Genomic DNA, 11,621 nt, shown 5'->3' on the forward strand with positions numbered 1-11,621 from the left:
TTTTACTAAATATAGTTAAAAAGTGATCAGTTAGTCCTGCTGTCCGCCGCGTTTCCTGACATTACTTCCTGTTTCCTCTCAGTGTAACCCGGTGATGATCGACGCCAAGGAAGTCTCTGCTGCCCACCGTGCTCGCTATTTCTGGGGAAACCTGCCCGGCATGTCCAGGTGATGCAGCTCAACTCTTATTACTTTTATTTATTGGTCATTCATTTAGTAGTCTCTTAATTTAAATTACACTTTTCTTTCTCCGTCTTTTTATATAAAGTAGACCTCTGACGCCGATGGCAAACGACAAACTGGACCTTCAAGAGTGCCTGGAGCACGGCCGCACAGCTAAGGTTTGTGCTCGCATGTTTATATTTCTATGTTTTTTACTCATCCTTTGCAATTTTTGCAACTTGTATAGACTGCAGTGTAGTGTAAAGAGACAGTCTATACAATCTTTTAAGATATTATATATCTTATTTATGTGATTAAAAAAGGATTCATGTGTCTGTTTGTTTCTGGATGCAAATTCCAGTTTGAGAAGTTGCGTACCATAACGACACGCTCCAACTCAGTGAAGCAGGGGAAAGACGAGCATTTCCCCGTCTTCATGGACAACAAGGAGGACATCCTCTGGTGCACAGAAATGGAAAGGTATGTTGGTGTTTACAACCCCAAACCTCACAAGGTATGGTGTGTCCGGAAATTTATTTTATTCACTTCGAACTCCATTAAGTTAATTTACAAAGCACCTATTCATTACAAATGTTGACTCAATGCACTTTACCCAAAAAAAAAAGAAAAACTCTTGACTCTACTCTGGCTCCGAAATCTCGCTCTAATTATGTTAGCATGAGTTACATACTAGTACATCTCTCACAATTTCATAGTGGTTCTAGTCACAGCTCTGTATGTGCTGTATGTTCTTCACAAATCCTTGTACACAATCATTTCTTATTTTAATTCATCATTGAATCAGTTATTAACTCAGATACATGCTTATTTATTATATAATCCCCATTAAGTCAATGTCAATTCATAATTTATAATTATTTTACATTAATCACATGATTAATCGTTAATGCATACACATTATCACTCGTTATATTTTATAATCATCAGTAAATCAAAATACAGGGTTACTTATGGCTCCCAGGATTTCATGATGTGTTTTCTGCAACGACCTGGATAGATCTCACGTTTCCACGCCAGTTTTCACAACCAGAGGCAGAACAGAAAGCGGAAAATGAAAAGAGGAGGAATATCTTGTAGGGATGAAAATAGCTTTTTAAAGTCATTTAAAGACAGTAGGTGTTAGCTGTATTTATATAAAAAATAAAATAAATTAAAGCTGCAAGCAGCCTCGGGCGGCCCTCGCAGCAAGCGCCGCTCCGGCCTATTGGCCACCGCGGGGGTTCCAGCCACCGCAGAAGCTCTCGCACGGTTTCCAGAGCCGCAGCCCGCTCGCCACCGCAGAAGCTCTGCCGCAGTTTCCAGCACCGCCGCCGCTAGCCACTGCAGAAGCTGTCGCGCATTTTCCCCGCCCGTCCACCGGGCGACACGCGTGAATGCGTTCGGCGGCGCTCCCCGACGACTGTCAAAAAATCTGGTGCAGATCGGTCGATGCATCGAGGAGATACAGCCGATGTATTAACTTAGGGGGCGCAGTGGAGTCAAATTACATTTCAAACCCGTTGGGCTCTTTAGAGGTGAACAAAGGTCATACATATCAAGTTTGGCGCCAATCGGATGATCTATGTGTGAATTAGAGCCAAACGTATGCATATGGCGAGGGACTGATATTCGCCATTTGGCCACGCCCACACGGTTCAGCCAGCAGCGAGCATTGACAGAGTTTATCATCCGTATCATCTTGATTAGGTCAAGAGAGCCATAAACAGAGCTTTAAAGGAAAAAAACGGCACTTCCTGTTCTGGGGGGGCGGGGCTTAGATGACGTCATAATATGATGACGTAGGATCGACGGGCATGCCACCAGGATCACTCAGGCCAAGTTTGATGCAGCTCGGTCAAAACATGTGGAATGTAGAGGCAAACGTATACGAACGGCGTTGCCGCCATTGAAAACTCTTGGCACTTTAAAGCAAGCGAGACCAACTTCCTTTCTGTCATCCAACACAGAATCACCTTGATTAGGTCAAGAGAGCCATAGATGAAAGTTTCCAAGGAAAAAAACAGCACTTCCTGTTCTGAGGGGGCGGGGCTTAGATGACGTCATAATATGATGACATAGAATTTTCAGGCATCACACCAGGATCACTCAGGCCAAGTTTGGTGCAGCTCGGTCGAAACATGTGGAACCTAGAAGCAAACGTATGGCATCGGCGTTACAGGTCACTTCGCCACGCCGCCACACCCAGCTGCTTCATCGCAGCCGGTCAGGGCTTGAATCCACAACACACCAACATGTCTTCTGTCTCTGGACACAGTTTCATGTTGATTAGGTCGAAAGGCTAACATAGCGACCGTTCACAGTAAAACATGACACTTCCTGTTCTCAGGGGGCGTGGCCTAAGCGATGTCATAATTTCACCACAGGGTCTTTTAGGACACCTATTGATGATCAATCACTGAAAGTTTGGTGTCTCTGTGAGTTTCTGTGCAGGATATATAAGAGTTTCGTGTTTCATGGCGAGTAGGTGAACTTTGACCCCTGGTAACCCCCCTTCAGCAAGCTCATACAGTCACCAATTTGATAACTTTAAATCAGACATGCCTTATGATCAGACTGACCGAGTTTGAAGCCGATCAATCGAAATCCCTAGGAGGAGTTCGATCAAATACGAAGGCTGTAAACGTCAAAATCGCAGTCAAAATCTGAAATTCAATCCAAAATGGCCGACTTCCTGTTGGGTTTCGACCATGGCTCTAAGAGACTTTTTTGTACGTCCTGACAAGATGCACATGTGTACCAAGTTTCGTAATTCTAGGTTAAAGCATGGCTTGGGGCTGTTCATTTAAAATACTCTAGGGGGCCCTATAGAGAAATTAGGCCACTCCACCAAATTTTGTTATGAATTTCTGTCGGCAGGTGGATAAGGATCCATCCTCGTGAGTTTGGAGCAGCTGGGCCCGAAATTGTGTAATTCAGAGCCAAACGTATGGCAACGGCGTTACAGGTCACTTCGCCGCGCCGCCACGCCCACCTGCTTTATCGCAGCCGGTCGGGGCTTCAATCCACAACACACCAACATGTCTTCTGTCTCTGGACACAGTTTCATGTTGATTAGGTCAAAGGGCTAAGATAGCGACCGTTCACAGTAAAACATGACACTTCCTGTTCTCAGGGGGCGTGGCCTAAGTGATGTCATCATTTGACCATAGGGTATTGTAGGGCACCCCATGACGATCAATCACTGAAAGTTTGGTCCCTCTATGTGTTTTTGTATAGGAAATATAAGAGTTTCGTGTTTCATGGCGAGTAGGTGAACTTTGACCCCTGCTAACCCCCCTTCAACATGCTCCAAAACTCACCAATTTGATAACTTTAAATCAGACATGCCTTATGATCAGACTGACCAAGTTTGAAGCCGATCAATCGAAATCCCTAGGAGGAGTTCGATCAAATACGAAGGCTGTAAACGTCAAAATCGAGGTAAAAAATGGACCTTCAATACAAAATGGCCGACTTCCTGTGATAGTTGGCTTATAACATTAAATGTAAGTTCTGAGTCTTTTGGTGAGCTCTACAAGTGTACCAAATTTCATGTCTCTACGATGAAGTACGTTCATACCATTGTGTCAACAGAAAATTGCTAGTTGCCACCGTTGAGCAATTTATTTTGCGATTTTTGTGACAACCTTAAAATTCAAAATTTTTTAATTTTCTAGTCGCGACCGCCAAGTTTGGTGAGTTTTTGAATATGATAACGCCCCCAAAAAGGCACACGAAGAGGGTGGAAGAATCGTAATAATAAGAAACAGTACAGATACAATAGGGCTTCGCAGCGCTTTGCTGCTCGGGCCTAATAATAGATATTTTGTTGTTTAACTAGATTTTGAATTATAAAACAGATAAATTGTAGCACTTGTGATGTGTCTGATCAGATGCAGTCAGTAATCGCTTCACAAAAAGGAGATCAAATTTAACATTAAAATGTCATGTTTTTTTATTTCTGTGGTTTGCCTGCTGCATTTTTAAACCCACTTAACACAAAGTTCATATCGTTCAGCGGTGAGGATGGAGAGAAAGAAGAGAAGAAGAAAGAGACAGAATCAGGACAGACAGGGGAAGGCAGCAGGTTGGTCTAATAAAAGGTGGAAGTGCAGGAAAAGCCACTTAATCCCAAGCTATTCATTTTAAATATTATTTATTATTAATTTGTTTAAACTATTAAATTGATGTGACTTCATGTGCAAAGTGCAAAGAGACGACATGTAACAGTTTACTATTTATATTCTTCCATGTTGTTGTTCAGATCTCATAGTTTCACATTTCCGCAACAGAAAATGACTGTAGGTATTCAGTCCTGCTTCTCTTATATTATTACTAAACTGATTTTTATTAGTTTTTGATTGAATTGATCACCTGCAATAATACAATTAAAACATGAAATAAAAGTCTGGTACTTTATAATTCAATGTCTAAATCATATTTTCACCTATGATGTGACAACATACACCTCAGAAACTACGAAGTTTTGTTTGTTGGAAGAATTTTAATTTCTTTCCCTAAAGCTAAAAATAAACTGAGTTGCCACTTTGTACTTTGACAATTTTTACTGGTGTATTGAAAAATTGTATAAAAAAACTTTCATTTTAATTCCATTTTTAGATAAAAAACATCAAGTTTTTACAACAAGGAGAAACTTATCTCTTCAATTCTATATATTAGCACATAAAAACAGCTAACAGTATTTTTTCAAATTGCATTTATGTTAATTTGAACTCTATATAAAAGTTGTAACTTTGTCTGAATCTTTCAAGGTTATCAAGAACCACTGTGATGGAGCTATGCGTAGTTTATTTATTTATTATAAACATTTTCACATTCACAATTCAAACACCAATATCTGTATTTAGATACATATTTGTTTGAATAAGAGGTAGGAAGAAGTATAAACTTATATGATCCTGTTTTTTATGTCTTCTTTTACACATTCTTTATTTAAAGAAAAAAAAATACATATATAAAATAAAGAAAACAAAAAAAAGTTGATGCCTTAACTAATAAATAGTATGTTGTGACAAAATCTGAGATTTTATTTTTTAACCATATCGCCCAGTGTTAGTTGCAATGAAGATAAAACAAAACTGAATTTAACTCAAAAATTGTACTCAAGTAAGAGTAAAATATAGCCGTCGAAGTAATTACTCAGGTAAGAGTAAAAAAGTATTTGGTAATAATGCAAATTAGTAGCATTTGATCAAATGATCAAAACAATCATTTGATATTAAAAATTACATTATCAGACAGATGTTATGTGGAAATATTGGTATTTTAAAGATCAAAATGAAAATAATTCGGATAAATACTATAGTTACAAAATGACAAAATCAGACAAAAGGAAATTTTTTCCAAATCTTTTACTGAACTTATGAGACTTGAACAAAAACTGCAGGTGTGTGTCTGTGTCTGGTGGATCTTTGTGTAAAACATGTCTGTGTTTCATTCAGAGGGCAGAAAATCCAGACGTTTTACTCAAGTAAGAGTAGCAACACTTCGTAATAAAATTACTCAAGTAAAAGTAAAACGTAGTAAAAATACTCCTAAAAGTAATAATAATAATCTAAAAAAAGTTACTCGAATAAATGTAACTAGGGACTACCCAACTCTGAAAACAAGTAGTTAAGAGTTTTGTTTCAGTTTGTCACATGTGTTAAACTTTTCAAACGGCCTGATTGTTTCAGGGTGTTCGGTTTTCCCGTCCACTACACCGACGTGTCCAACATGAGTCGTCTGGCGAGGCAAAGGCTGCTGGGTCGTTCCTGGAGCGTCCCCGTCATCCGGCACCTCTTCGCCCCGCTCAAGGAGTACTTCGCCTGCAATTAATTACAAACCGACTCTCTCTCTCTCTTACACACACAAAGAGACACACATGCTGGTAACTACAAACAGAATACAGTTAGTACATGAAGGTTGGCTGATGCAGAATGACAGACTGGACAAACACACATAAATCCTCACAAGTAATGTCAAAGGACTGCTCCCCCAGATCCTGTGTAGACCACTGGCTGACCTTAGTTCCCTGGTGCTACCCTGCTGATTTATACACACAAACACACAGCTGCAGGGTTTCTGTACTGTAACTCATATACATATACTTCCTGTCCAACCTTGAAACTGATGTCTTCTGGCTTTACTGTGCCGCAATAGCTGGGGTTAACCTCCAGGGGGCGCAAAAGTAACAAAGATGCCCCAGCTTTAAGTTTTTAATATCTCTTAATGCATAAACACACCAATGACTCCTTCTGCTGTAATATTTAACTGTATTAACGCTTAGTAACAGTGGAATGAACACAAATACATTAAAAAAACACACACAACAGTTAATCCTCGTGGTGCTAGTCTGGTGGTGATGGAGTCCAAACGGTGCCACTTAAACTCAACACTTCTACAGTTTTTGGTGCTCTTGGAGGCTCAACAGTCTCTGTTTTTTAGTTGTTGTTGTTGTTTTAGTCACTGAATTGTTTTTATTTCCCTGAGTTAAACTAAACATGTTCATTTAGCAAAAAAAAAAACAAAAAAAAGGTGTGAACTGTAAACATTGGGACCATACATAGTGACTTTGTGTATGAAAAAAGTGAGAATAAAATTTCTTTGAGGCAGAGCTTCTCTGATTCTACAAAAACATCTCCTTGGGTTAATTTATACCAGAAAAATTTGTTTTATGGTCTTCTGTTAGAGGACCATAAAGCAAATTAACATCTTCCTAAAATTCAAAACATTAGGTAGAAGATAAACTGTTCGTTCATGCACACACTCAAAGAACTAAACTTGATCTTTTTCATGTTTTTGTATTGCTAATAAAATAAGTAGATACTGCGGAACTGCCTGCGATGGAGTCAGGGCCAGGGTGAAGAATAAATAAATAAAATAAAATATTGAGAATAAAGTCATAAACTCATGAGAATAAAGTTGTAATATGAAAAGATTTGGTCTTTTAAGCGTCTTGCAAAATTACAAGACATTTTTTGTTTTAAAAGTAAGGAGATACTTATACAACGTTATTCTGGTAATTTTATGACTTTATTTATGTATTACTTTGATTTTCTTCTGGTGATATTACTCCTTTTAAAATTTTAAGACTTTACTCTGGTAATTTTACATTATTCTGGTAATTTTATCACTTTATTCTTGTAATATTCTGACTTTGTTCTTATTTTGCTGCAACTTTATTCTGGTCATTTTATTTTTTATTTTATTTTTATTAGCCTGGCCCTGTACTTTGTCGTAATCACCAGAATAATGGATAGATTATTGTTACTAAAATAATCATTGGTGCATTGCTAACTGGCCCATAGTTTTGCAGTGAACAGTTCTGTTAGCAAGTATGTTTGTGTAATTCTCCAACCAGCGCCATTAAATGAGGTTTAAAGTCATCAATTTCTCCTTTCAGAACAGCTCTGCCTCCAAGAGATTTTAAACTGAAACAGTAAAGGACTTTAGGATTCAGTATTGTTACTGCAGCAGCGTTTAGATTACCCTCCTGTTATGGTGCAGCTTCTCTCGTGCCTCAACTCCAGTCATTGCTCATTTTTCTTTCTGTCTGGTCATCGAGTTATCCAGGAGTTGTGCTCACAGAGATCCACTTTGTGCTTTAGTTACGACACAGCAGCATCCACGGAAATCAGAGCCCGACTTTTACTCTAGACACTATGCTGGTTTTCTACTTCCTGTGACTGAAACGGATAACCCTGTGTAAATAAAACACCTCTGTTGGGTGTTTATTCTTCCTTATATTCGAAACACAATGGAATAATCCCAGTTTCTTTCTGTTTTAACTGAGATTAACAGATCCGTGAATTGATGGGTGGATTATTTACACAGGGGTGTCTTTGGAGAAAACCTTTCAGTCTGGTGCTTGCGGTCGGCAGTCGACCCTCTTTTCCAGGAAGCCTTCCAGTCTGCTGAACCTTGTTCAGATACCAGCTAACAACTGAACTCATGCAGTCTTTTCGCGGACGCACACATACACAAACTACATGCACAGCCTCTCAAGTCAACCAGCAGGCTCGGCGTCTTTTCCATCGCGTTTACTCTCCGTTTATACAACCAACCTTCAGGTGCTTTTTAAACTCTTTAAGCTCTTTTTTACAGTGCGCTCACTTTCTGCAGATCAAAAACAACACACAATCATCTGCCGGACACACAGTGGCCGGCTTTTCTGCTTCTTGTAAACAAAAAACAAACACATGCATACTGTGCTCTTTGCTGGTCGCCTGTTTTACGGTCAGGCTTCCCAGGCGCTGCAGGGTGATTCTCCGCATCGCTCGGTGCTCCCAACCCCTTCCCCTCCCATCGCCGTCCCCCGCCCCCCAGGTGCTGCATGTCAGTCAGTGTAATCTCTGATTCCATGTTAGATTAGGGAGTATAATTATAATAATAATATGATAATAATAATTACAATAATAATCTGTTATTGTGTGTGTGTACTGTTCCAGGTTGGTGCTCAGTTCAGTTCAGTCTCGGCCTACAGATTTAGGGGAGAGAGAGGCTAGAGAAAGCATATTTACAGTTAGTATAGTGACTTGTGCTATTGTACTCGAGAATGCCAGGACAAATAGTGGGAAAGATGAGCTGTGCAAAAGTCTCAGACCAGAAATGAGTTGAAACAAGCTAAAGAAATAAAATCAGAAGTCAACCATGTGAAACAAGTGCTTTCCTGTCTCATGAAAAGTCTACGGGTGTTTCCTCACCTGAAAGTCCAATAGACTGTTTGATTGGGGACCAAAATTGCAACATTTGTTACATTTTTAGTTGATGCGGTTCGCTTTCACTAGTTAAAAAATCTGTTCCCCTCCTCGCCTGTAGTGGCGCTACACCAAGAACAACTGAAGGAAACAGCACAAAATACCTCTGAAGAAGACACTGAGAGCAGCTTCCTTTTTCGTAAAATGCAACCTAAATTGGAGTAGCGTATAAGACCACGACGCTTTTACTCAGCTAGTGCTGGACAAACGTTTGTTTCAGTTGTATTTACCCAGAATTCCCTGCGCTGTAGTTCACTTCCTGCTTTTGGAACTGTCTCCAGTCCACTTGGCTTTCAAACTGCACCAGAGCTCACTTCAACCAAACCGAGACCGGTTTTAGGCAGACAAAAGTTTGTTTATTTTGGTCCGGTTTCACATTCACATCTCCCCAAACGAACCGGACGTTCTAGGCAAACGAACTCTAGTTCAATTAAAGCAGACTAAATAGGACTGGCGTGAATGCACCCTAAAACAAAAATAAATCAATCTTATTTAAGTTGCAATTAACTGAATTAAGAGTTAATTCCAACTCTTATTTAAGTTGGAATAAGAAGTGTTTATGGCATCACTTAATTTTTTAGAACAATTTAAGAGTATACTAAAATTTTAATCCCAACAAACATAAATACTTTCTGTTTGTAGTTGAATTAAGTAAAAACTTCAAAATAGGCCAATTAGAAAATGACATATTGAACAAACATTGAACTGTTTTTATGTATTTTTAACGTACCTTGCAGTACTTTACTGCAGCTCACAGGGAAGGAGTCGTCAATCAGAAGCAGACTGGGAGTAATCTGAAAGATAACACTTTATTTTAGACTCAGGAAGCACAAATATGTCAACAATTTATTCATCTAACCTTAAGAGCTATCATGATTATTTTCATATTTTTTCTAATATGTCATAATTGTATTAAATGAAAGGACAGATTAAATTTTAGGTTGCTATCCATTCATCAAATTTAAAGTAAAAAAAAAAAATACTATCACTTAACATCAAATTTAGAGTGATTACTGTGTTTTTCAGTCATTGCCAAGTCCTCTAGTTATCAAGAATTTCTATTATTTAACTTTAACAATTTTGTTTGCAAAAAAAAGAGTTAATTTTATATAAATTCTGCCTTGTGTTCTCAATGTAGAGAAATGTAACTTTAAAAATAAGGCTTTTCTTTCTTTTTTTATTATTAGTTTTTGCTGTTGACCATGTGATAACTTCTTGTAGCTTCATTTGTTAAGGATAATTGAAACCACATGCTGATGATTAAAAGGAATATCTAAAATCTTAAGAAGTAAAATAGTAGTTAAATCTTTCTTTAACATCCTTTTTGACAAATAAATAAGTTTTCCACATAATGAGATGCAACAAAAACCAAAAAGTACATTCTGGTTCGCTAAAAACCCCCCAAAAAAAGTTTCAACACATTTCTGTCTGAGAGCACAGGACGGTAAAAGTGATTAGGAACCCAGTCGCTCTTTCTAAACGATGGGTGACGCGGTGATGATGTTTCTGTTCGCCTATCGACAGCTTGTAGGCTGAGTGATGCGCTGTTTTCAACACATACACTTTGCAAACAAACACATTAGAAACACTTTGTTCAACAGAGCGACGTTCGCTCAGACACATGCAACACCTACAAATACAACGCTGCGGCGCATGCAGACACTCATCTCATGGACTAAATGAAAGATGAGGAGCTTTTAGGAAAAGGAAGACCTGTTGGTGTTTCAAAAGGTGCTAAAATTTTATCAGAAAAATATATTGTTAGGAGTAAAATCAAATTGGTCTTTACTATGACTGTATTTAAGTTGTAGTTGTAGAAAGACACTCTTATGATTTTACTCTTGTATGAATATAAACTAATTAAAAAGGAATTTTAACTTTGTACTTGAACTATGTAAAATATATGTGAATAAAAAAAACGACTGTTTCTTGTGATTCTGTGTAACCAACCTGTGTGCTTATTTAATTTCATCTTTTTATATCACTTTCTGTTTAAGCCTCAATTGATGTTTTGTAAACTCATTAAGAGCAGGTTTTTAAATACCGCTAGTTATGATTGTGCGATAAAATTAGTTTAAACTCTCAAAAATGTCAATCTTAGTTTTGAGAGAATTATTCTCTAATTTTAGTGCATTTTATGGTCAAATACTCAGTATTTTCACTGTATTATAGTAAAATAAACAAGAATGTTTGAAACCTGCAGCAGTGTTGATGAGAAAGTTGAAGTATTGTCTCTAATTTATCTATTGTTCAACAAGTATAGTTGAATCAGTAATATTAAATTAGACAAGCTTTTCCAATTTAAGGTCAGTAAGAATTACAAATTTTATATTATTTATATTTGCTAAATTCCCTTAAACATAGAAATTAGCTAATAATTTACTTTTTGTTGTACATTAAAAAAAAATAAATTATTGCTTCTGTATTCCCAACACAACAGTTAGACGTATCATGATGTTGCTTTCGAGAAGGTTTAGCAGTTTTACTTTTAGTGACATTATTTTAATAAAGAAATCAGATTTCCGGTTTTTAAAGTGAGTCATCCACGTTTGAGGGGAGCTAGGTGTCAATTAAGTTCACTCTTATTGATCGAAAATGCACTGATCCTCCGACGAAACAAAACGTTATTACGTTATTATATGTCCAATGAGAGCGAAAAATCATAAAGAAGTGAAATGAGAAAACAGACTCCTTTCCAAG

General features: G+C 37.8%; 1 protein-coding gene across 8 annotated transcripts in view; it reads left to right on the plus strand.

Moving 5' to 3' along the window:
* LOC114158467 (DNA (cytosine-5)-methyltransferase 3A-like) overlaps positions 1–10,856 on the plus strand; it is a 64,699-nt gene extending 53,843 nt beyond the window's left edge. For 5 of the 8 annotated variants that reach the window (XM_028039974.1, XM_028039967.1, XM_028039968.1 and 2 more), the window contains 5 exons: positions 83–168; positions 269–341; positions 524–642; positions 4,181–4,249; positions 5,859–10,856. In XM_028039974.1, coding sequence (XP_027895775.1) covers positions 83–168; positions 269–341; positions 524–642; positions 4,181–4,249; positions 5,859–6,000 — 489 coding nt within the window. In that variant the 3' untranslated portion in view covers positions 6,001–10,856. The remainder of the gene's footprint in view (positions 1–82; positions 169–268; positions 342–523; positions 643–4,180; positions 4,250–5,858) is intronic. The other 3 variants (XM_028039970.1, XM_028039972.1, XM_028039971.1) reach the window with 3 other exon arrangements.
* The last annotated feature ends 765 nt before the right edge of the window (positions 10,857–11,621 follow it).

The sequence above is a fragment of the Xiphophorus couchianus genome, chromosome 15, assembly GCF_001444195.1.
Source record: "Xiphophorus couchianus chromosome 15, X_couchianus-1.0, whole genome shotgun sequence".
Classification (NCBI taxonomy): Eukaryota; Metazoa; Chordata; class Actinopteri; order Cyprinodontiformes; family Poeciliidae; genus Xiphophorus; species Xiphophorus couchianus.